Source organism: Bos grunniens, chromosome 13 (genome assembly GCF_055505025.1).
Source record: "Bos grunniens cultivar Pamir isolate PY7600 chromosome 13, Bosgru_T2T1.0, whole genome shotgun sequence".
NCBI classification, from domain to species: Eukaryota; Metazoa; Chordata; class Mammalia; order Artiodactyla; family Bovidae; genus Bos; species Bos grunniens.
In genome coordinates, this window is record NC_141177.1 from 36,758,431 (window position 1) to 36,785,277 (window position 26,847).

Sequence of the window (26,847 nt, forward strand, 5' to 3'; positions counted from 1 at the left end):
TGCAAACGGCATTATTTCATTCTTTTTTTAGAGCTGAGTAATGGGAAATAGATGGGGAAACAGTGGCAACAGTGTCAGACTTTATTTTTTTGGGCTCCAAAATCACTGCAGATGGTGACTACAGCCATGAAATTAAAAGACGCTTACTCCTTAGAAGAAAAGTTATGACCAACCTAGATAGCGTATTGAAAAGCAGAGACATTACTTTGCCAACAAAGGTCCGTCTAGTCAAGGGTATGGTTTTTCCAGTGGTCATGTATGGATGTGAGAGTTGGACTGTGAAGAAAACTGAGAGCTGAAGAATTGATGTTTTTGAACTGTGGTGTTGGAGAAGACTCTTGAGAGTCCCCTGGACTGCAAGGAGATCCAACCACTCCATTCTGAAGGAGATCAGCCCTGGGATTTCTTTGGAAGGAATGATGCTAAAGCTGAAACTCCAGTACTTTGACCACCCCATGCAAAGAGCTGACTCATTGGAAAAGACTCTGATGCTGGGAGGGATTGGGGGCAGGAGGAGAAGGGGATGACAGAGGATGAGATGGCTGGATGGCATCACTGACTCGATGGACATAAGTGTGAGTCAAGTCTGGAAGTTGGTGATGGACAGGGAGGCCTGGCGTGCTGCGATTCATGGGGTCGCAAAGAGTCGGACACGACTGAGCAACTGAACTGAACTGAATTTACTAGCGTGTGAGATGAGTGCAATTGTGCAGTAGTTTGAGCATTCTTTGGCACTGCCTTTCCTTGGGATTGGAATGAAACTGACCTTTTCCAGTCCTGTGGCCACTGCCGAGTTTTCCCAATTTGCTGGCGTATTGATTGAGCACTTTCACAGCGTCATCTTTCAGTATTTGAAATAGCTCCACTGGAATTCCATCACCTCCACTAGCTTTGTTCATAGTGATGCTTTCTAAGGCCCACTTGACTTCACGTTCCAGGATGTCTGGCTCTAGGTCAGTGATCACACCATCGTGATTATCTTGGTTGTGAAGATCTTTTTTATATAGTTCTTCTGTGTATTCCTGCCACCTCTTCTTAATATCTTCTGCTTCTGTTAGGTCCATACCATTTCTGTCCTTTATTGAGCCCATCTTTGCATGAAATGTTCCCTTGGTATCTCTAATTTTCTGGAAGAGATCACTAGTCTTTCCCATTCTGTTGTTTTCCTCTATTTCTTTGCATTGATCCCCGAGGAAAGCTTTCTTATCTCTTCTTGCTATTCTTTGGAACTCTGCATTCAGATGCTTATATCTTTCCTTTTCTCCTTTGCTTTTCGCTTCTCTTCTTTTCACAGCTATTTGTAAGGCCTCCTCAGACAGCCATTTTGCTTTTTTGCATTTCTTTTTCATGGGGATGGTCTTGATCCCTGTCTTCTGTACAATGTCATGAACCTCTGTCCATAGTTCATCAGGCACTCTATCAGATCTAGGCCCTTAAATCTATTTCTCACTTCCAGTCTATAATCATAAGGGATTTGATTTAGGTCATACCTGAATGGTCTAGTGGTTTTCCCTACTTTCTTCAATTTAAGTCTGAATTTAGCAATAAGGAGTTCATGATCTGAGCCACAGTCAGCTCCTGGTCTTGTTTTTGTTGATTGTATAGAGCTTCTCCATCTTTGGCTGCAAAGAATATAATCAATCTGATTTTGGTGTTGACCATCTGGTGATGTCCATGTGTACAGTCTTCTCTTGTGTTGTTGGAAGAGGGTGTTTGCTATGACCAGTGCATTTTCTTGGCAAAACTGTATTAGTCTTTGCCCTGCTTCATTCTGTATTCCAAAGCCAAATTTGCCTGTTACTCCAGGTGTTTCCTGACTTCCTACCTTTGCATTCCAGTGCCCTATAATGAAAAGGACATCTTTTTTGGGTGTTAGTTCTAAAAGGTCTTGTAAGTCTTCATAGAATCGTTCAGCTTCTTCAGTGTTACTGGCCGGGGCATATGCTTGGATTACTGTGATACTGAATGTTTTGCCTTGGAAACGAACAGAGATCATTCTGTCGTTTTTGAGATTGCATGCAAGTACTGCATTTCGGACTCTTTTTTTTGACCATGATGGCTACTCCATTTCTTCTAAGGGATTCCAGCCCTCAGTAGTAGATATAATGGTCATCTGAGTTAAATTCACCCATTCCAGGCCATTTTAGTTCACTGATTCCCAGAATGTCAACGTTCACTCTTGCCATCTCCTGTTTGACCACTTCCAATTTGCCTTGATTCATGGACCTGACATTCCAGGTTCCTATGCAATATTGCTCTTTACAGCATTGGACCTTGCTTCTATCACCAGTCACATCCACAATATCACATCCACATCCACCATAGTTTGGCCCCAGGTAAGTAACAGGGAGGGAACACAGCTCCACCCATCAACAGAAAATTGGATTAAAGATTTACTGAGCATGGCCCCACCCATAAGAACAAAAGGCTCCTCCATCCATGAGATTTTCCAGGCAAGAACACTGGATTGGGTTGCCATTCCCTTCTCCAGGGCATCTTCCCAACCCAGGGCTTGAACCCAGGTCTCCCACATTGCCTGCAGACTCTTTACCATCTGAGCCACCAGGTAATCCAAGACTTCTGAGGATATACTGACAGGTCTCGGTACATCCTGGTCTCAGGATAAAGGATTCTAATACCCCAAACTTTCCTTTGAAAGTTTGCAAATATTTCCTCTGAAATCCTGCTAATGTAAAAGTTTTGTTATTCACCTAAGATGCAAAACTGCACATTCCACTGGAGCCCTATGGAAACGTATAAAAATTATTTTCATAGTCATTTATAAAACTCAGTAAGAGGCCATTCCAATAATTGTAACACTCAAAATTCTGTCAATTTTTCTCTAAGATCTGTCCTTCGGAAACTGATTGAGGTCTTTAAGGATCACTTTATAATATGGTGGTTATTTAAGAGATCAAACAGCACAACAGCAAATACATCTGTATTACAATACTGACATCCTAGTCAAACAGCTACTTACTGCAAGTCAGATGGATCCAACAACACTCCTGCACAAATGGAGCCAAGCCCTGCAGTTGTGAAAACACGCTTTTATCCAAAGTTCTTGTATCCGATACAATACTGCAGTGCTTTAAAACCAGTTTTTCCATTTGGTTGAGAAACCGGCATGCCCTACTTGTTCCCTCAATTCTAACCAATCAGCTTTTCAAGAATACACACTTGGGGTCTGAAGAGAAGCCTAGATCTACAGCACACCAGGGCTGCCCCTCACACACACAGGTCCTGTGACTGTGCCTGGAGCTCTCGTCTTCTTTCCAGGGGCCATGAGAGCTAAGGGAGATCCCTGCCCCTGAGCACACCAACACGAGCGGCAGCCCCCAGGTGAACGACTCCTTGGTGTTTAGTGCCATAGGCACCAACGGACCCTCTGCCCTTTGCAATGTGGCACTCCAGAATCAGCCTACAGACCATGTGTGGAATGATCCTGAATTAGAGCTTTCTTTTTAGCTCAGGTGCCAACTTCAATGAGAATCCTCAAGGCAGCATTAAGCAGGAAGAAATAAAAATAATGAAAAATTTACCTCTGCTGAATGGATGTTAAAAGAACAATCCTGGCCAAAATTGGATCAGTGCCAGGTAACAGCCCAAGATCTAACAACCCTGCACATCGTGCACCATACAAGTCATAATTATCCACCAGGAAACACGGCTTGGGAGTTTTCCATGAGCGCTGAATGTTATTCAACCCACTCGTGAATCAGGATGAACTGGACCACCTGAACTAGAACCCCTGCCTGGCTTCTGTTCCAGCTCCAGTTTACACACTTCTCTGTCACCATGGAATCCCATTTTCCAGCACACACCAAGCTCAGTTAACAACACTGGAGTCCTGTGTGTTAGGGAACCAAAATGTACATAAACACCCTATAACGATACACTTCTTAATTATGACAATCTATCGTTTCCATATTGTTATCAGCATTTTCCTTTTAAATCCTGTCATAAGGAGACCCAAAATGAAGAAAACAAAATGCAAATCACCTATTACTAGCTTTCTTAAGAATACACATCAGGATAAAAGATTCGCTTGATCAGACTGCTATGGGCATGAAAAGGTGGGGTCCATGGGGTGGAGTTCAAGGTTGGAGAAACTAAGCACATTTGTGGAAATTAAGCATAGTTTCACCTCTGTCTTCACTTCTGTAAATGGAAGTCAACATTAATAAAAAAGCTATTAAATCCTAATACAGGACAACAGAAAACCTGATTCACCAAGTTTCTACTTGCCTTTTTTTGGTCTCAATCCAACAAAAGTTGATTGCTTGCTGTTTCATTTATTAACCAATACTGAATTCTTGGCACTGTCTATTATACTTTCCAACTTAATAATAGCAGGTTGCTTACAGGGAAGAAATTATTTCCTGCGAAATTCTCAAACCTCAACTATTTCAGTTTAGATCTTAACTTCAAAAAGAACAGAACAATTTAAAAACACTTTGGGAACATTTTCTCCCAGTCTCTGGCCTGTTCCCATTCTCTTGACAGTGCCTTTTGCAGAGCAGAGATAACTGATCTTAATAAAGTCAGTCTGTCAATTATTTCTTTCATGATCAAGCCTTTGGAGGTATGTCAAAAAGTCATCACCAAACCCAAGATTATCTAGATTTTCTTCCAAGTTATCATCTAGTTTTATAGTTTTATGTTTCACATTTAAGTATATGATGTATTTTGATCTATTTTTGAGAAGGCCACAAAGCCTCTGTGTAGAGTGATTTTTTTGCAGGGGGCGGGGATGGATGTCCAGTTGTTCCAACACCATCTCCTGAAAAGGTCATTGTATGGCTGTACTGCTTCTGCACGTCTGTCAAAGCTCAAAGGACTGTACTTACTTGAGTCTGTTTCTGGGCTCTCTACAATACCAAGAGTGAGCTCTGATGTAAATTACAGACTCTGGGATGATAATACATCAAGGTAGGTTCCTAGTTTGTAAAAAACATATGCTCTGGTGGGAGATGCTTATAATGGGGAAGCTGTGCATGTGGGGGTGGGGTGGAACAGAAAATCTCTGCACTTTCCCTTCAATCTTGCTGTGAAGCTAATAGTGCTCTGAAAAAGAAAACCTAAATAAAAAAAATTAAAATAAAAAATGGTTGACCAGGAAAAAAGAGAAAAAATACATTCTGGTAACTAATATAAAGGTATACATTTATAATTCAATGATTTCAGATTATTAATTTGATAAAACATACAAAGAATTGATAACTCTCACAATTTGGGCACCCTGAGCAAGGCAGTTGTACAACTCAGGATAACACATGTTGCCCTGTGGTGTCACACTAGCCTCCTGAATGGGCAGGGAAGGTTCTGTGCCATATACCTCAGTTACTTCAAGGAAAGGAGTTTTCTTTTAAAACAAAACAAGTTTTACTTAGGTATAATTTGCATATCATATATCCAACCATTTGAAGCACAGAATTAAAAGAACTTTGACAAATTTGCAGAGTCATACAATGCTCACCACAATGCAGTCTAGAACACTTCCATCACCCTGACACAAAACTGGCAAAACACAGTCCATGTGAAGCTGGCTGCTGGGCCCTGGTGTTTGTTATAGCATTTCTACACACTTAAAATACTTGCATATATTTGAAAATGTTAATAAAAAGTAGTACACTATATTAGAAAATAAAATCTGAAAGACTATATGCCAAAATGCTAATAGTGTATTTAGTGGAATCACCCTGATAGCTCAGTTGGTAAAGAATCTGCCTGCAATGCAGGAGAACCTAGTCTGAGTCCTGGGTTGGGAAGATCCACTGGAGGAGGGTTAGGCCACCTACTCCAGTATTCTTGGGCTTCCTTTGTGGCTCAACTGGTAAAGAATCTGCCTGCAATGCAGGAGAACTGGGTTGGGAAAGGGAAAGGCTACCCACTCCAGGATTCTGGCCTGGAGAATTCCATGGACTGTATAGTCTATGGGGTTTGCAAAGAGTTGGGCACAACTGAGCGACTTTCACTTTTTTTCACTTTCACTAGGTTGTATACTTATGGAAAGCTTAATTTTCTTCTTAATATTATTTTGTGTTTTCTAAAGTTTCTACGATGAACATATATGTACAATTAGAGAAAAATGCCAATAAACATTCATTCTTTCCATACATACTGTTGATACCTGCCAGGAGGGGAGAGGAGCCTGCTCCCAGCATCCCCCAACTAGAGTCAGGGAGAAGCTGAGGAGGAAAGAGCCTGGATGCCCCTGGTCACAGTTCTAGGCCTGGGACATATGCAAAGATTTGGAGCTATAAGAAGCAAGCCCAAGGTCTGGGAGTTGCTTGGAAAACAGGTTCCCAACAGACAGCTTCTCAGAGCGGACCCAGATGCTGTCTCTGTTAGTTTCAGCAAATTTTACAGAGACTAACTTTCCAGACGCTGGACAGTGTGGCTACCTGGCTACCAGCATGCAGAGCCAAGCTGAGAGGGAGCCACATCCTGCAGGCAGCCCCCTCCCATGAGCAGGTCTGAGCTCACAGGTGATCTGAAAAAGCATGCATGATTATTACTTATATCATAGAGATACAGAGAAAACTCACCTACAGAGGCACCACAGGACAAACCCAAGTCCACAGTAAGGGTCCAAGCAAATGGCCACTTCTCTCGAGGGGTAGAGCTCACACTGCAGCTTAATAGAACGGCAGAAGGCACTGGTGGCTGCATGAGACATCTGCAAGACAGCAAGGCTGTGTCAGGCGCCAGAGCTGCAGCCCAGCCTCAGGACTCCTGCACCACCACAGGCTGCACAGAACGCACTGGACCAGACACCAATGCTAAGGGTGGTTTCAGACAGGACAATTGTAGCCAAGCTCTGGTTCCGTTAGGAGAGGGTAGGCTGTGGGTTCTCAATAGTCTTCCCGTTTTCAGTGAGTAAGCCACAAGCAAAATTTCCTGGTCTAGTAACTCTAGCCCATGAGGTCAGGACGTCTTGCATTTGAATGGTGGCTTCGACTGCGACCCCACCACAGCCTGTACAGTACATGGGGACATGTGACCAATCATGTGCCCTCTCCAGGCAGAGACAACACCTGACTCGTGCTTCACCTCCAGACCCAGCCCTGCACCTGTCATGCAGCAGAGGGACCAGCAGAGCACATTGGACGCACAACTCCTGTTGGTAAAGATTCGCTGAAGGTCACACCCATTTGTGCAGTGAGATAAGCTTGTCATTTGACTGAAACCCAAGTCCAGTCTCAGCATAGCTACAGTTAAGAGTTTCTTTAAAGGCAGCAGCCAGTCCCACAACAGTCAGTATGGAATGTGAATTCTTTTAAAATATAGAAAAATTATATCTAATAACATCAATTTTCACAGATGCTTTCTAGCCAAACTAATCTAAGAGGAACAGGAAAGTAAAAGCAGCCCAGAAAACTTAACCAACTTCATGGTCTTAGACACTTCTCAAGTTAGTGTGGAGTGCACATCACCCAGAGCTGAACTGTAAAAGGGACCAGCGCAGAGCATCTGGGCAGAATTTGACAGGGATCCTACATGCTAGGACGGAAGGCCCTCACTCCTGGTGTGTCTCATCTCTTTTCCCAAGCTGGCTAATAAAAGCTCTTGGTCATCTGATTGGATTTCTCTGAATGTTACTGATGCTTCTTGAAAAAGAACAACAAAGTCAGAGGACTCACCCTTTCTGATTTAAAAACTTAGTAGAAAGCTACTGTAATCAAAACAGTGTGGTAGTGGCATAAAGACAGACACAGAGAAAAACAGAATCGAATAGATAGCCCAGAAATAAAACCTCACATACATGGTGAAATGACTTTAAAAATTTTTTTCATTAATTTATTTTTCCCTAGACTTCACATACAATTGACTGATTGATTGAGGTATAAATGATCTACATCATTATGCTAGTTTCAGGTACACAACATATATATGTGTATGTCTTACAAAATGATCACCACAGTAAGTCTAATGAAGAGCGCTACTAAGATTTACTCTCTTACCAACTTCCAAGTACGCAACACAGTACACTATTAACTACCATTTCCATGCTGTACAATACATCCACAGCCCTTATTTATAACTGGAAGCCTGTACCTTTTGGCTCCCTGCACCTATTTTTGCCCATCACCAATCTGTTTTCTCTATGAGCTTGGTTTTTAAAAAAAAATATTTCACATATAAGTGAGATCACATAGCATTTGTCTTTCTGACTTAGCATGATGTCCTTCAGGTTCACTCATGTTGTTACAAATGGCAGAATTTCCTTCTTTCTAGTGGCTGAATTATACTGCACTGTGTGCTTATAGATGGTGTGGGTGAGTGGGCAGGCATGTCTCATTTTTCTTATCCATTCATCTGCCAACGGACACTGATATTGTTTCCATATCTTGGCTATTGTAAAATAATGCTCTATGAACACTGGGGTGCAGACATCTTTCTGAGTTAGTGTTTTTATTTTCTTCAGATCAATACCCAGAAGCGGAATTTTTGGATAATATGGTAGTTTTATTTTTAACTCTTTGAGGAACCTCTACATTGTTTTTCATAGTGGCTACACCAGGTTACATTTCCACCAACAGTGCACAAGGGTTTCTCTTTCTCCACACCCTCATCAACATGTTCTCTCTTGTATTTTTGATGATGGCCATCCTGACAAGTGTGAAGCGATAGCTTACTGTGGTTTTCATTTGCATTTCCCTGATGATTAGTGATGCTGAGCATATATTCTTGTACCTGTTGTCCATCTGTATATCTTTTTCAGAAAAATGTCTATTTACATCCCCTGCCCATTTTTAAGCAATTGTTTTTCTGCTCTTAAGTTGTACGGGTTCTTTACATATTTTGGATATTAACCCATTATCAATATGTGGTTTGCAAATATTTCCTCCCGTTCACTAGGTTGCCTTTTCATTGGTTGGTTTCCTTTGCTGTGCAAAAGCTTTTGGTTTGATGTAGTTCCACTTGCTTAACTTTTGTTTCCTTTGCTATTGATGTCAAACTAAAATCTCCAAGACCGATGTCTAGGAGCTGACCCCTATGTTTTCTCCTAGAAGAGTTATGGTTTCAGGTCTTATGTTCAAGTCTTTAATTCACTTTGAGTTCATTTTTACAGACGCAGAAAATTGTTCCAGTTTCATTCTTTAGCATGTGGCTGTCCAATCCTCCAAGCACATTTACTTAAAGTCTGCTCTTTCCCATCGCATATTCTTGGCTCCTTTGCCATAAACGAGTTAACACTATATGTGGGTTTATTTCTGGGCTATTCTGTGTCACTGGTCTTTGTGTCTGTTTTTACCAGTACCATACTGTTGGCATTACTGTAGCCTTATAATGTCAGTGAGCATGATGCCTCCAGCTCTGATCTTTTCCAAGAAGGCTTTGGCTATTTGGGTCTTTTGTGGTTTCATACTAATTTTTAGAATAGTTTGTTCTATTTCTGTGAAAAATGCCATTGGAATTTTGACAGGGACTGCAACGAACCTGTAGATTGCTTTGGGTAGTATGGACATTATAACAATATTAATTATTCCAATCCAAAAGTATGGAATATCTTTCATTTGCCCTTTTCAATTTATTCCATCAATATTTTACAGTTTTCAGTATATAGATCCTTTACTTCCTTGGTTAAATTTATTCCTAGGTATTCTTTTTGATGCAGTTGTAAATAAAACTGTTTCCTTAATTTCTCTTTCTGCTATTTTATTATTAGTGTACAGAAATACAACAGATTTCTCTGTATTGATTTTGTTATCTTGTACTTTACTGAATTATTTATTGTAAGTTTTCAGTGGAGTTTTTAGTGTTTTCTATACAAAGCATCATGTCATCTGCAAATAAGTGACAATTTTAATTCTTCCTTTCCCAACTGAGATGCCTTGTATTTCTTTTTCTTGCCTAATTTCTCTGCTTAGGACTTCCAACACTATACTGAACAAGAGTGGCTTCCTGATCTTAGAAGAAATCTTGCCTTTTCTCTGGAAATCTTTCAACCTCTCACTCTCGAGCATGATGCTAACTAAGTGGGGGTGATCAAATGTATTTTTGATAAGAATGCCAAGACCATCCAATGAAAGGACAGTCCTTTCAACAAATGGTGCTTGGAAAACTGGATATCCACATGCAAAAGAATTAAGCTACACTCTTAACCTAATACCATAAACAAAATTAACAGAAAATGGATCAAAGTTCTAAATTTAAGACCTAAAACAATACAACTTGTAGAAGAAAACATGGGACGTGGGACAAAAGTTTACTACACTGGATTTGGAAATGCTTTCTTGGATAGGACACCAAAGGCACTGGTTAAAAAAAAAAACAGACAAAATTAGACTTCATGAAAACTAAACAATTTTCTGCATCAAAAGGCACTATCCATAGAGTAAAAGAGGCTTCCCTTGTAGCTCAGTTGGTAAAGAATCTGCCTGCAATATAGGAGACCAGAGTTCAGTCCCTGGGTTGGGAAGATCCCTTGGAAAAGGAAATGGCAACCCACTCCAGTATCCTTACCTGGAAAATCCCATGGACAGAGGAGCCTGGTGGGCTGCAGTTCATGGGGTCGCAAAGAGTTGGGCACGACTGAGCAACTAACACTTACATAGAGTAAAAAGGCAACTCAAAGAATGGGAGAGAATATCTGCAGACCATGTAACTGATAAGGGTATCAGAGAACTTCTAAAACTCAACACCAATAAGAAAACTATCAATTCAAAGTCAGCAAAGGAGTTGAATAAACATTTCTCCAAAGAATACACACCAAAAGGTGCTCAGTATCATTAATCCTCAGAGAAATGCAAATCAAAATTACAGTGTGATCTACCTCACATACATTAGGAAGGCCACTTCAAACAAACAAACAAACAAAAAGGAAATGCCCAGGGAGTTCCCTTGTGATTTAATCATCAGGGTTCCAGACTTTCACTGCCATGGCCCAGGTTCAATCGCTGGTCAGGGAACCAAGATTCTACAAGCCATGAGGCTCAGCCACAGAAAAAGAAGACATTCAAAAGAGAAAAACCAACAGAAAATAAATTCCAAGTGTTGGCAAGAATGTACAGAAACTGGAAACTTTGTGCATCACTGGTGAGAAGGTAAAGTGGGACAGTTACTGCAGAAAAGAGTATGGCAATTCCCTCCCAAATAAAAGTAAAATTACCCTTTGACCCAACAATTCAACTCCTGGATACATATTTTAAAGAGTTAAAGGCCATGTTTCAGAGAGATATTTATACACCCCATGCTCAATGCAGCATGATTCACAATAGCTAAAATGTGAAAGCAACTCAAGTATCCATTGAAAAATGAATGGATAAGCAAAATGTGGTAAACACATACAGTGAAATCTTAACGCAACCTTAAAAAGGAATTTTGATATATACTTCAACATGGATGAACCTTGAAGAAACTATGCTAAGTGAAATAAGTCAGACACAAGAAGACATATATTGTATGATTCTACGTAAACATGGTACTGCTGCTGCTGCTAAGTCGCTTCAGTTGTGTCCGACTCTGTGCGACCCCAAAGACAACAGTCCACCAGGCTCCCCTATCCCTGAGATTCCTCCAGGCAAGAATACTGGAGTGGATTGCCATTTCCTTCTTCAATGCATGAAAGTGAAAAGTGAAAGTGAAGTTGCTCAGTTGTGTCCGACTCTTAGCGACCCCATGGACTGCAAACAAGGTCCTAGAACAGTCAAAATTGCAGAGACAGAAAGCTGGCAGGTAGAGGCGAGTCTCAGTTTAGAAGATGAGTTATGAAGGTGAGTGCTGCTGAGAGCAGCACAGAACTGTGAATGAATTTAATACCACTGAACCACACACTTGAATTGGTTAAGTGGTAAGTGTGTGTTACATGTATTTTACTACAAATACAAAATTGGAAAAAAAAATTAAGCAAGAGAACTGAAAATTATGCAAGCTCAGCAATCAGACGAATAATAGGTGCAGGGCTTCCTGAGGCTAGAGAACTCAACGGTATCTTGATGAGGACCCTGCCTAACCTAGGAGAGTCCTAACTCAGGTGACACACGTACTAGTTCCTTTTTTTGATGGGAAAAAGCAACAGCAACAAGCAGCGTTCTGGCCTGTTACAATGAGACCTGTGTTAAAAATGCAAGGAACTCCTGTGCACAGAGTTTTATAATAGAATACTGGGATCTGAGAACCAGCAAGAAAGGAAAACATAGGCAGTTTCTTTATCAGGGGCTGGTGAAGCTGTGGTTATACACAAAAACACTGTTTGAACATTTGGAAAGAATCAGTCAGCCTAGCTAACTACTGAAATGGTCACGCATTTTATAGCTTGACCAGAACACACACGTATGCATATACCTCTCTCCGTGTTTCGATGCCAGGCCCCACCAGAGCCCTATACACATAAGAATGAAAATTAAGCATCACTCTATGGCCTGCTAACTGCACACTGCTCAGATTGTTTCTCACCTTCACTCCAGCTAGCATCCCGGTTGTGGACACACTGAAATCAAGATAAGCTAGAGTGTCTGGGTTGGAAGGTTTGTAGATCTGGGCAGGCCGCTTCTTTGGCAAATCATCTGGAGAGGAAAACAAGCTGTTAGCATCTCTGACTTAGTGGAAAAGCAGATGAGCAAACAGACATTTTTGGTGAGTTTGAGAACCAACCTGTGTCTAGTATAGGTGGCCAGGCCCTGACATCCACCGCCGCAGCTGCCTCCCTGGACCGTAACAATTTACAGATCAGTTGTGTTGTCATCAGACAGGCAGAACGGCTCACCTGAGGGTCAGAGAACAAGGCACGGAGAGGAGGAGGGTAAAGGACAGGGGACTATGCCTGCTTGTGTGCCAGCTGTGTACCACGTGGAAGCTGTGTAGCTCCAGGGTAGGCTGCGTGCACAGCCGCCTCATTCAGGGCCAACGGAGGTCCATGTGACTGGGAATCTGACCACAGACCACATGAGCAGAGCTCGTGCGGACTGAGGCCCTGGCAATTACTAGAGCTGAGTGGTGTCAACTGTGTGGCCGTCACCTCAGAAAGCACCACCCAAACTACCCACTCTCACCACACCCTCCCCATCCTCCAGAAACGCTCACTCTCCACACACAGCCTCAGCACTTACTGCCACAGTGACAACCCTGAAGGTCCTCTGACACAACTACAAACAAGTATTTATTTGTGATGCCCCTTGGGGTTCCTCCTCTAAGGGGAAAAACTTACCCTAATCCTCTTAAACTTCACCAGACAAAAATAAAAATAAAAAAAGTTAAAACAAACTATACTTTCAAGAAGGAACAGGCTGCTTTTCAGTCTTGAGGAAAGAAACGTTAAAATGTCTGACTTTCCCACTCCTCTTGGTTTGTTCCTTGGGCTGGTGGGGAATTGCCCAGTGTCCAGAGAGGTGCCCTCTCTAGGGAGTGAATTTGATTCCCACGCATTGTGGCAAAACTGCTCTCTAGCCCCTAACTCTACGCACAAGTTGCTATCTTGATTCCAGAACAAAACAGCAAGCTCCTAGAACAAAGAGGCTGGACCCCCTCCACCGCTGGGACTACAGTCAGCCACACCAGCCCCGGAGCCCAGGCTCTGTAGTTTATAAGCCCAGCACTCGGGCCAGACCCTGCAGGCAGCCATTACCTCCACGATCATCTTCACGGTGGGCAGCGTGGTGGCGATGTTCTGTGGGTGTGGGGGACGGACGGTGATGGGCACGCAGCCTGCATACAGGCAGCCATAGAATGCAGCGATGAGATCTATCCCTGCACAGAGAGAGGAGCAGTCTTCAGTGAGACTCAGCAGCAGGACAACCAACCTGGAGCAACCAGGCAGGCACGGGGCCGCCCCCACACGTCTGTCAGACTTCAGGGACAGCCCCCCAGCAGCCCCGTTCTCTCAGGCACAGGAAGCCAACGCAGCCCAGAGGCTTCACTGCTGTCATCCCTCTAAGGAGTCTTTAAACTCAACTTCCTGATTATCCACTCAGTGGTCAAGTATTTAACTACTGATTAAATGAACTGCCTCAGATAGCTAATAAAGTTTGATACAAAAGTCTCTGAAATACCAATTTGTCTGTGCCCCTATCATCAGTCATACAGCACGCAGCACGCAGTCCACCCTGTGAGCCAGGCCGGGGTCGGGGCCCATTTTGGTGGTAATACAGCAAGGCCATTGAGCACCGATGGGTGTGATGCAGGGTCCCTCAGGCACGGGCTGGTCTGCACAACCCCGTTTCTTACCTGGTGGGTAGACCAGGGCGACGTGGTCCCCATCCTGCAGGTGTCCCCTCTCCATCAGCATCACGGCTATCTTCTCAGCCCGCTTGTGCAGCTGGACACACGTCAGCGAGTTTGCTATTGTGCCCTGAGTATCACAAGAACAAATGGGTATGATGTTTTTTAATATCACAGCTTTGAGATGCCTTTTGTATACCATACAACTCACTGATTTAAAATGTACAATTAAGTGGATGTATCTGCAGAGTTGTGTGACCCCCACCACAGCCGGCTTCAAAACATTTTCGTTACCCCCTCAAAAGACCACCCACCACTGGCATTCTGTTCTCCTCTCCTCCCCAGTAGCTAGGAAGTACAACACCAAAGCTGACTCCAGATACATCTGCATTAACAAGAAACATTTAAAAAACAATTACTGGACATGAAAAAACAGCTAAAAGTATAAAACAAAATCAATCTAGTAATTTGGGGACTTATGTGTAATTGTCGTGGGCAATAAGAAATTAATCATAAATCTGGAGGATCTGAACTATGAAAAATAGGACTAACTGAAACTGTTTTTAAAAAAGACTACATCAAAAGTCAAGGAGGTCAGAAAACAAACAAACCAACTCCCAGAAAAGCAACCATCCAAACAAACAAACAAACAAAAGGAAAAATGGGAATTGTCAAATTCATTTAATGTAGACTTTTAAATACACGGGAACAAATAAACACATTTGGATTGAAAAGTACCTTAAAAAACACTGAGGATGAAAATCAGTAGCAAAACAGGTACTAAGAGATACATGACATTTACTCTTTATTTATAAAAGCAAGAATAAACTATAAATTATAAACATACAACTTATCCAAAAAAGTTTCCCTTGAGGATTCACTTTTTATTTGCACATATTCCCAGGTAAGAGGAGATCACTGTCTACAGCTATTTAAAAACTGCTGTATCATCAATTCCGACTTAAAAGGGATGAACGGGAGAAGGACCTCTCCTTACACTAAGTGCAAACTTGACAGGAGTGTTGGGTGAGGAAGACCCTGCAGCTGGACACAGGATGGTGGGCACCAGGAGCCTGATGCATCTGTTGAGGTGGGGAGTTTCCAAGGACAGTGACATGAAGAAGACTGTCCACAGGGAGGTGGTGAGAGCAGCTGGTGTGTGGGAGGAGAAACGTGGACAGGAGAGACCACAATCTTTGGGGCCGTTAAAGGATATGGGTGACCTGGTGACTTGAAGTGTGTGAAGAGACACTAGAAATGCCACCCAAGCAGAACATCTGCACGGGGTGTGTGGGATCCAGTGAGATGTGAACCCTAAAAGGATATATATACCAGCGGCCAGCATTTGCCCAAAACACTCACGAGATCATTGATGGCCTGGGGCACATAGGCCGGTGGAAAAGGGGGGCCATCCAGACAGCTGCCAGGCAGACTCAGGCCCCTTCCTGCTGAGACCAGCCTCCCCCACAGTGGGGCTATGCTTACCATTCTCTGAATTGAACTTACTCATCCCAAATATTTTCCTTAATCATCTTCCTTGTGAGGAAAGTTAAAAAATAAACAGAAAAAGACACAGAAAGTGGAAGAGCCAGAGAGCAGAATGTGGCAAAGCCGGGTAAACACAGAAAGACCTACGAGGCTGGTGTCTGGGATCCAGCTGAAATCTGAGAACTGGTGCCTTTGCAGCTGGACCAGTCCTCTGAGCAATCACTCCTGTGCAACACGTGTGCACATGAACCAAAACATATCCCTCTTCACCCAACAGTCCTGCGAGCTCTTCAAAGTGAAGATGGGGCACCAGCCCCCAGCACACCGAGGTGAGGCCCACACCACCACCCCCAACCCCCCACCATGAGCCCCCATGCTTGCATGCCAGCTGTCCTGGAGGAATGCCAGCACTGCACTCCTGGCTGTGGCCAGGGACCAGTTGAGTTGCTGGTGGGGCGGCAGTACCAACTGGGGACTCCCACCACCACCCTGCTGCCTGTGCTGGTCCATAGCAGGTCTTATCTTAAGAAGCGAGCATTCGGGGATTGAGCTGTTAAAACTCTTTCAACTGCTCTTCTTTGAGTTATCCAAAGAGCCAGTGCTGATCCCCTATCAGTATCAGCTTTCCGGTCACATAACAAAGCCTTATAAGATGCAAGAAGCACCGATGACTCACGAGTAGCTGAACGCTCTGACACTGGTTCTGAGAACATCCATCTCCAGATGCTTCAAAATGGTGAGATTTACTTGCATTCTGTCCTTCAGCAATCTTCGCCACTGCTTCAAAATACCCTTTCTCACCCACAGGGTTTACATCAGACCTGGGGCCCCTCGTGGCAAGCTGGTGCCAATACGCCCAACACAGCCTCCCCCCGCCCAGGTCTCTGCCTGCAGGCTCAACATTGAGAGAGTATCACAGGACACAGGCTTTGGCCAGCCCCACACCATGCAACATCACTTGCCATGGGGCCCTTCACCTCAGGAGAAAAGCTAGTTTTCAATCACGCATTTCATTTTCCAAAGCGCTCACTGTGACAAAAAATAAAACGCCATTTATCTTCAGGTCAGTGGTTAGCTGGCATCCTCATCAACATTCATGGAAAAAGGTGGGTTTTCAGTACAGAAACCCACCGCATAAGAAGGTTCTAGGAAAAGGTACATCACAGAAAATTAGGGCTGACTTTCCGTGAAAGAGGTTTTGGCTGGTATCATAACAAAACGGCAATGCAGGATGATCCACCACCCAGTTGCTACTCTGAAGACAACGATTTCAGTGTGGGTAACTGTAAACATGGCACAACTGCAAAGTTTTACATTAAATTAAATAATGACAAGTAAAAACATACTCAGGAATGAAGAAAAAGCCAAAAATGATTCACATTTTAAAATGTAAAAAAAGTTAAAAGCGTTGGCTGGTGTTTCTCTTTAAAAAGTAACAGATGCTCTTTGTATGTAAGTTCCAAGAACATAAGTCCTTCCCCATTTGCAGTGAAATGAATCCTCACTTCTGCCTACAAGCCTAGCACAACAGCTCCGACACTATGGACTACGATGCCGTGGAGGAGGGCATACAAATGAGTGCTGTGGGCAGTAAACAGGTGGCACGACGCAGCTGGGACCTGCAACAACTGAGGGGCCATCCGGAATGGAGGATGCCTGGAAGCGGCCTGAGGCCCCACATTGGAAGGACAATATTTGGGGATATTGAGCAAAACATATTAATAGAATGAATTTTAGCTGTTTCTTCTCACCTTTTCAAAATTTTGCTTTCAGAAAATATTAAACTGTGCATTTGGCTTATGCTGATTTCTACTGGATGGTGCTGAGCTAGAAGGCTGGGTGAATGGAAATTCCACTGTGACCGCCATGGAGAGGATGCTCCTGACCTGCGGCTCAGATTGAACACCTATGCTGAGTGCGCACAGGGCTCTGGGAGGATGGGGATGAGCGCAGACACCAACTCCCTGCTGACCCATCCAGCTCTGTGGATGTAGCTGCTGCCACATCAGAAGGCCTGGGAGACAGAAGGAAGGAAGGCCTCCTGTCTGAAGGAAGGCTACTACCGTGGGCCATGCTGTCCCCACGCTGACCTGAAGTAAGATTACACATGGGCTTGACCTCCACAACTCACCCCTTCGAGAATATGACTCATTTCTGGTGAACACATTTCCCCAATGACCTCGTGTCTGGCCACAGCAAAGGACTGTGAACTCAGGATCTGGGAATGGGGACACAGTTGACCTGTCCAGCACACTGCCAGCCCCCAAGTGATATGTAGCTGGACCAGCTGTTTCTTCCTGCTGACCGGACTACAGTCTACCAATACAACCAAATCATTTCTGAATCTTTGTGTCTGTGACAGCAATGAAACTTCCTCTCACCCAGAGCTCTGGAAGGGTCACCCTCAGGGAGCTCAGGGAAGGGGCTCCGAAGAGGAGTTCCTCCCGAAGCTGAAGCCAGGCTGGATAAGGCTCCAGCTCCAGTGGCCCCTCTGGAGGTGCTGCTGGGAACCACCAGACACCACAAGAGATGCTGCAGAAAAAAAGGAGTCACCAACAGTCTCCAGGAGAAATGCCAGGGCAGAGGACAAAGAAAGTCAGAAGCAATGATTACAGAGTAACTGGGACACAACCATGCACCAGTGCCAGAAAAGCAGCCTTATCTGTGTTTACAGGCTGAGGCAGAGCCAAGGGAGAAAGATGAATGCAGCAGGCAGGCTGGCTTCAGATCAGACACAAGGCTCCTGGTAACCGTATCCCATGTGCACCCATGGGCCCTGAGCCAAGAGAGTTAATCCTACGAAGAGGGTCCAAGTGTAGGCACCAAACGGCAGGGACAGCAAGCGTTCCTCACAGAAGCTGGGGAGCGGGAGGGCTTTCTAAGGCTCTTCCTGGGGTCGGTCTGAACAGACACAGTGAACAAGAACTGCTGAGGTCAGCTCAGCATGCAGGGTCAAGATGAGCGGAGTCAGAGGAGGACCAGAGGTACTTCTACAAACTAAATCACTGCGAAACTGGTCTGCAGCTGGATGTCCAACTTACAGATTTAGGGAGGGACTTACATAGTTGGCATTTCCTTTCACTGTCCTTAACTGACTGCTCTAAGTGACAAGAGGCACCTTTGTGCACAAAGATTGTGATATTTTGCATCTCTGAAGAGCTATAATGTCTTAAAGTTGCAAGCATCCACACTAGTCAAGAAGACCTAACTAAATCTAGTTTTCAGGCTTTATTTCCAGAGTAAACAAAAACAGGTGTATTTTAAGACTTCTGCATTTACTGCTCATTGTCAGTACTATTTGCTTGTGCATTTAAGGCCTTACTCTTAAGTACTATTATGGAGCACAATCTGATGACTTACTTTTCTAATGAGAAATGTAAATGTGAACCTTAATTACAAAAATTATTTTCACTCGTAAGAATGAAAGCCTATAACTAAAACATGACTTTTTACCAAAAAAAAAAAAAAAAGGTAGTTAAATAATAAAAAGAAACATAAATACCTCTCAGATCCACAACTGTTCTCTATTGTAGACATTCTCCACTCATTTAGGGGGAGATACTGCAAAAATATTGCTAAAATATATACATACACAAGTATATGTGTATACATACACACATGCTATATATATGTGTGTGTGTATATATATACGTACGTAAGTATATACATATATAAATGTATGTGTGTATATATACAACTGATGGCTCAGCAGGTAAACAATCTGCCTGCAATGCAGAAGACATAGGAGACATGGGTTCGATCCCTGAGTTGGGAAGATCCCCTGGAGGAGGAAATGGCAACTCACTCCAGTATTCTTGCCTGAACAATCCCATGGAGAGAGGAGCCTGGAGGGCTATAGTCCAAAGGGTTGCAGAGAGTCAGACACAACCAAGCGACTAAGCACATGTACACACACACACACGCACGCACACGCACGCACACACTCAAACCCTTATATTAAAAAGTGACCTTTCTTAGGTAAAAGGTCTCAATCAAAATACCAACAAACAAACAAAAGGATTCAGGTAAGACGGAGAAAGGTTTGAGTGGAGAGTATGGAACAGCAGCATGAAATCATGGCGCGCACACAGGCAACACCAGGGTACACGGGTGGGGCCTCACCCTACAGTTGAGCAGCGTGTACAGCACGTGGTCAGGGGTGGTCTGCGCCCTCCACTGCAGGACCTCCGAGAGGAACAGGAACTGGAACAGAGCACAGCTGTTAGGTCCAGACCATCCTGGGCATTTGGGCTGGCCTCAGCATCTAACAGTAGGGTCTGTCAGTGCCTTAAGTCGGGAGAGGATAATCTCTGACAAATATAATCAACCGGATAAGCAGGCGTTTACAATGCTTTCCTGGCAGTGACTGGAATTCACTGTGCGTGATTCAGACCCAGCAATCGGAGGGCTGGGGCCGTGCCACCACGAGGGAAGGCCTCTGAAATCTGCCCAAGGATGGGAAGATGCCATTCCCCTTATAGACAGAGTAGTCGACACAGAAACATCCCTTCTCCTGGGGCTTCCACAAGTTTTAACAATGATTTCTGGGGGCTGCAATGATAGACTCAGATCTACCCTGTTTCAAAAATGGGCTCTCTTAAATTTGCTGTGTTTACAGTGGTCAACTCTGAAGGCACGCAACAGCCCTGAGATCACACAGATCACATGTACCCACTAACATGTCTGCAGTAACAAGGACAGCCCTGTTGCATGACACCGACACAGCAACTGCCACATTTAATCCATTTTATGATAGAAATGCAGTGTGAGGTGTGGAACATGCTCATCAAGTACTTTCTTTGAACATGTTACTACATGTTACCAGACTGGCAACATCTTAAATGGCTGATTTTGTCATATTTCCTTGGAGTCCACAGAGTGGGACCACCTTTTGGTGAATCACCAGAGTTCTCCAGCTGAATGCTATAACAGGGACTTGCAGCTGCGTGGGACAAACTGTGTCTCTAGTGCTTATGTGGAGTGGGGCCCAAATATTCCTCCTACAACTCCCAATGCTGCTTTAAGAATGTCTGGCTTTTAAACCTGGGTTTTGAATTGACACTTCCTTGAACTGCAAAGATCCAAAGACTGAAACCTCACTATAAGGTGGCCGTGAGGCAGTGTGAGTGTCCAATCAGGGCTGGTGGATAACCAGGAACAAGTGTGCAGGGAACACCAAGACAGGATAGGGACTGCAGATGCTGGCTTCAGGCCTGCTGGTCATGGGCTGCATCACCTACCCATTTCTGTGCCACGTGAGGAGTCCTAAAACACTGCACCCCAGCAAACACGCTTTCCTTACAAGATTACAGGAGGGTCTTGCAGGGAGACAGGAAGAAAGGCCATCAATGCTAACACTGGGCTGGCAGAGAAGGCAAGTGGGAGTCGGTAACACCTGTGACACAGCATCTGGGCAGGAGTGGAGAGGAACCGGGCAAGCTCTCACCTTCCGGGCCTGGTCATTGTCTTCTATCTGGCCCAAGTCTCTGCCACTGGCCTGTGCGATCCTCTTCCCAGACACCAGGTTCCCCACCATCACAGAGGCAGGGCCGATCTCTGCAAAGCAGCAGCAGCACGCACATGAGGGAGATACATGAGGTAGGACACGAGCGAAGTTCCTGAAAATATGACTTCCCAATTCAGGAAGGAGCTTACTCTGATTTCCTTTCAAAGATGTGACTTTGAAAAGCCTGATTAGAACAGGGTTTCAAGTAAGTCACTACCATGAAAACAAAGACAAACAGGAGCAAACTTCAAGTGAGGGGGCACAGAAATAAAGCTTTCAGCATCTCCCCTAAGCACCCTCCCAGGCCACTGCCTTTGTTCGCCCGTGAAGGGCATTCAGTATTTTGCTGGAAAAAACTAGCTTTTTGATGATAGAGAGCCACATAACCTTCATTATTTAACAAGAACAGATGAGAGGCACCAGATACCATTAGAGCATCCTTCCTTAAAACTGCCAGTTACATGAAGCTGTGCCGTCCGCGTTGCTTCAGAGTGGTGTGGATGCCCTGGCACTACTCAGTACCCGAGAGGCAGGTGACCAGCCAGTTCTCAGAGCCCACTCATGGGGTCACACTTCCCTGTCCAGAGTTCCCAGTCATCCGGCGACATCTGAGTACTACAGCCCTGAGGTGGTCATGCATTTACCAGCGATCCTTCATCCTAAGCATCTGTCTTGAACTCTGGCCACCAACTGTGTCCCAGCACCTGGGCCCACTGGAGGCCAGGACACCAGGTCAAGGTGTCCAGGAATGAACAGGGTTAGAGGAGGGAGAGGGAGGCTCAGTGAGTGAAGCCTCCCTGGGGAGCCCAAAAACTTTTGTCCATTCAGTAAAAACATGCCAGGCTTTTTCCCCATCCATTTCTCATGCTCATGAAGGGCTGTGCCCCATGTCTTTCTTGGCTGGCCACCCGAAGCCAGTGCCCACAGGATGTGAAGAAGTGGGTGCTTCACTGGGAAATAAACTCTACCCTCCATACCACAAACACGGGTCGAAACAACAAAATGGAGGTAAGAGGAAAAAAAGAGAGGAAGAACATTAATAAGGAATCTGAGAATACTAGAAAACTTTAGAGAAAGATTACTGGTAAATGCCAACCTAAGGTGCCCGAAAAGCAGTGAGAGCTGAGGCCTTGTGTGCTCTTTCAAGGAGGATATAAGCTCTACCATGGGAGTCCCAGCCCAGCCCCACAGGCTACTCTGCTGGCAGAGAGTGGTGGTCAGCCAGTGGGTGACCCCGTTCCTCCTGCAGCAATGGTGTCCTCACCTGAATCTGGAGAGACTGCTCACTCTCACTGCATCAAGCTCGCTTCTGGAGGTGGCCTCGTTCCTATGTCTACCGCCACTGCGCTATACCCATGGCCCGTCAACTATCTCTAGCTGACTTGCTGTGATCTCTGCCCGGCCATGCTTCATCAGTGGAGCAAAGAGCATCAGGCCTGGGTCTGTCTCTCCAATACTCTGGCCCTACAGCCTTGGGTTAGTTCCTGAACCTCTCTGTGGCATGATCTCATTTCCTTATAAAATGGAGACAAGAACGCCCACTCCTTAAGACTCCAAGAGGATGAGTCAGGTTAATACCAGCAATGTGTGGAGGCGTGGGCAGCTTGTGCCAGGCCTGCTACTCGTCATTCTAACACCCCTTGGGCTCGCCCAGCCACCCCCCTGGTCTGTTTGCACGTCAAGGCTGGGGGCTGGGGGCTTTTCATCACTATACTAGCACCACATTCTTGCAATAAATTCCTCTTCATTGGTAACTGGGTGCCACCTTAAAGAGCATAATCGTTGCTAGGAGGACCAAGTCAGATGGTTTATAATTACATGTTCCCTGATAGCTCAGTTGGTAAAGAATCTGCCTGCAATGCAGGAGACCCCGGTTTGATTTCTGGGATGGGAAGATCCGCTGGAGAAGAGATAGGCTACCCACTCCAGTATTCTTGGGCTTCCCTTGTGGCTCAGCTGGTAAAGAATCCGCCTGCAATCCAGGAGACCTGGGTTTGACCCCTGGGTTGGGAAGATCCCTTGGAGAAGGGAAAGGCTATCCACTCCAGTATTCTGGCCTGGAGAATTCCACTGACTATATAGCCCACGGGGTTGCAAAGAGTCGGACACAACTGAGCAACTTTCACTTTCTCTAAACTACAAAGCAGCAGACAAATGTTCAGCATCATGAGGACACCACAAACGAAGCTGCAGAACTCCTCACAGGCTCCAAGGGCTGTAAGTTATGGAACAGGTTTGCAGGCTTTATTCTAATGTCTATAGGAAGGAGCAGTGACCCTGAGAGGTGCTTTGCCAGAGTCCTCAAGGACGTCTGACATCTGCCAGGGAGGCTGGGCTCGGGTAACTACCAGCACCTCTCCTTCCCCCGTGGCCCTCACCCTGGGCCTGGACTCCACTACCTTCTTCCCGTATGTGGCAGCAAGACAGTGTTCAGGAGGAGGCTGACCTGCCAGAGTGTATAACCAGAGACTGGAGAAGACGAAGGCTGAGAATGGGGTCTGTGTGGCCCTTGCCCAGACCCAGGACCACCTCAGGCCCTCACAGCCCTTCAGACGTACCTGGTTGCTTCTGCCGAGGCTTAGGCAGGTTTGTAACGCACGTGTGGGGACACATGAGGACATTGCAGGGGTGAAGTGAGCCCTCCAGGAAGAGCTGCTTTGTTTCAGACAAATGGATGCCCCCGAGTGGAGTTTTGGGGAGGGTGTTTGCTGGAACCAAGGCCAGACAATAAACCCCAACTTGATGTATACTGTCGATTGCCTGGAAAGCCAAAAGAGAAAGAACCGTGTGAAGCAGGTATAGTGAACAGACAAGGAGCAAATACTCAGACTGTGCAGAGCACACCACGCAGAAGTACATGCAGCACTCGCAAAGCTCCCATCATGGAGACACTGAGGTCAGGAGGGCAGGTCGCCAACCCAAGCAGAACACACAGGTCACGGAACACGTGTGGAACACCACACACACGACAATGGACACTGGGAGGAAAAAAGCACGCTCTCAGGGTCATAACAAGAACTCCTGCTGTGAACTCCACGAGCGAATGGGAGCAGCTCTGCACACCTCTGACCCCTAGGCCGGGTCTGTTTAGCTCCCCACCCCGCCCCGGGAGGCGAGCCCAGGTTCAGTAGCTGATGAGTCTGTGGTCAGAAGGAGGGATAAGCAGAGCACTCAATGGCACAGGGAAAATGACATGAGCAGGGAGGGGGCTCAGGGCAGGCGCGAGCTACCTGCAGCACCCTGCTCATCCACTGGAAGCTGTCCTCTTCCGTGGAGTCTGGCCTCTGCTCAGCCACAATCACAATCCTTTCGTCGTGCAGGACAGTCACTGAAAACACGGCTATTCTGTGGATACAGATAGGACATGGTAGTGAGCACATGCTGGAGATGCTCACAGAGGACTGGCCCTGCCATGAAGGGCTTCACAGCTACTATGACCACAGAGCTCAGGAGTTCTCAGCACCAACTACTCCCCAAGAAAGGAAAACTGCAGCTTCCAACTCCCAGGCGCTCACCCACAAAAGCACAGGGGAGAAGTCTGACAAAGCCAGGGGGCAGGTGGAGGACGACTGCCATACTTCTTGTAGAAGCAGCCTGCTGCAGCTTGGGCAATGGGCCTCAAGCCTCAGGACAGGCAGGAGTTGTGCAGGTATCAAAACTGCTGAAACTTACTGGGCCCTGCAGTTTGCATCTTGAGTTTGTACCTGCAAAGCAATATTCTCCCAATGAGCAGAACTTTGCCATTGGGGAGTTGATGATTTTCTGCTAGCCCAGATTCTCTCAGGAGAAGCACAGACTGGCCCTCTGGGGGGTCCTCTGCACAAAGGTGGCTGGGTTACACCCAACCCAAAGCTCTGCGTCTTCCTGCTCCTGTCAGCTAAGCTACACAGGGCGAAACCCAGAGCAGCTGACTTCCTCCAAATCAGCAAAACCTTAGGAGCCATGGTCAGTGATCCATCATTGGCTGTGTGCCAAGCAGGGGTCAGGGACACCACCCAGAAGGAACCCACGTGAGGCAGTTTCCAGGCAGTTTATGGCTCATTTGTTACCTTTGGGTGAATGAACTACAGCAAGATAAATGCTTGGTTCTTTTGTGTAGTTTACTAATTAAAAATATGCTTTTCAAAAATAAATAAATAAAAATATGCTTTTCAAATGGACATTATTCTTTAACTTGGAGAATTTAGTGAAGATACATTTATTGGGCTCAGAAAATTTTCATAAAATTGGACATTAAGAACTGCACAGAATCTTAGAAGTCACAGAGTTCAGGGGCTTCAATGTACAGAGGAGGACACAGAGTCCCATTAGTTTAAGCAATTTTCTGCAGTTTTATATAAAAAGTGTAGCCTGTGGAGAACCATACCAACCACAGAGCACACCCACCTTCCCCTGTAGACGAACTTCATGGGTTCCACAGCCAGTGCTGTGGCCACGATGTCATCAGCGTTGTGTCTGCGCCCGCTGACCACCATAAGCCCGTCCATCTTGCCCACCACGAACACAAGCCCTCCAGGGCCAACGAAGCCAAGCAAGCCCGTCCTCACGAAGGGGTACTCACTGACCGGGGCCCCTGAGCTCGTCACCGGGAACACCTGGGGACAATGAACTCTTGAGTGCCTGCTGGAGCCCGACCTCCGCCCTCCTCCATGGAACCCCCTGCTCCTGCTTCCCTCCACTGGGTCTCTTCACCTGGCCCTGGTGGGAGAAGCCCAGGTCTGCACAGCTGCCGTGAGTGCCAGGCTGCACACCCCTCCCCCATCCCCATTCCCATTCACACAACTCGTCCCTGGCCCACACGCAGGGCCCTCTGAAGAGGCCTGCCACAGTCTAACGAACATTAATTCATTCTTCTACTTATAAAACCACAGCATAAAAATGGTTAAGTGGAGAAGCAAGGTGCACTTTAAATAACATCTGTCAGTAGTAAAATGATTCCTGTTCATTACACTGCTGTCTTCCTTACGGGAAACACACTCAAAAATACAGAGGGAGCAGCCCCACCACGAGTTCAAACTCGACCCCTAGTTTGAACACATAAGCCACACAGAAAAGAAGATAGGTTTTATTTAGACTGTGTCTGGCTCAGTTTCAAGGGCACTTAGAAACCTGAATCCTGACCCAACGGATCTGCCTGTACAAGCCACATCATATGTGTTCGCATCCAAAGTTCTATTTATAGCCTTTAAAAAATTTATCCCCAATCAACTCATATTTGCTAACATACAACTTAGTCAAAGTGTGCTCCTCCTAAGGTCAGCACACTTGGTGAAATGGTAAGAATTCTGAGAATGTTGGGTCTACCAGGCAGTGTGCATTTGTGTGTGCTAACTGCATGCCACACCATGTGCACACAGCACGGACACACGCTTGTGTGGTGGAGGCAGCTGTGCAGTGCGAATGCTTGGTCGAGGCGGACAGTCCCCGAGGAGGCCGCTGCTCTCCGCCTCGGCAGGGCTGCGCGCTCCCCAGCCCCCACCCATCAGCTGCTGCTCTTTCTAGATGGGTGAGAATGGCAATGAGAAAAAGGCTGCCTCTAGATAAACTGTACTTGCTCTTTCTCAGCTCTGGTTATGAGGTGAAAACAAGGTTGCTAAGCCAAATTTATTAAAAGCTATAGAAAATGGCAGGAGAAAGTACAACCATTTTAATTACCATGAACATGTTCTATTGAGAAATCACTATCT

At 45.4% G+C, this 26,847-nt stretch overlaps 1 protein-coding gene across 5 annotated transcripts in view; it reads right to left on the bottom strand.

Annotated features, from left to right (window-relative positions):
* DIP2C (DIP2 acetate--CoA ligase C (putative)) overlaps positions 1–26,847 on the bottom strand; it is a 292,447-nt gene that overhangs the window by 27,081 nt on the left and 238,519 nt on the right. For all 5 annotated transcript variants that reach the window (XM_086333509.1, XM_086333507.1, XM_086333508.1 and 2 more), the window contains 10 exons: positions 25,547–25,755; positions 24,391–24,505; positions 23,719–23,920; positions 21,101–21,210; positions 19,777–19,857; positions 14,173–14,296; positions 13,574–13,695; positions 12,604–12,715; positions 12,406–12,515; positions 6,552–6,682 (listed from right to left, as the gene is read on the bottom strand). In XM_086333509.1, coding sequence (XP_086189635.1) covers positions 6,552–6,682; positions 12,406–12,515; positions 12,604–12,715; positions 13,574–13,695; positions 14,173–14,296; positions 19,777–19,857; positions 21,101–21,210; positions 23,719–23,920; positions 24,391–24,505; positions 25,547–25,755 — 1,316 coding nt within the window. The remainder of the gene's footprint in view (positions 1–6,551; positions 6,683–12,405; positions 12,516–12,603; positions 12,716–13,573; positions 13,696–14,172; positions 14,297–19,776; positions 19,858–21,100; positions 21,211–23,718; positions 23,921–24,390; positions 24,506–25,546; positions 25,756–26,847) is intronic.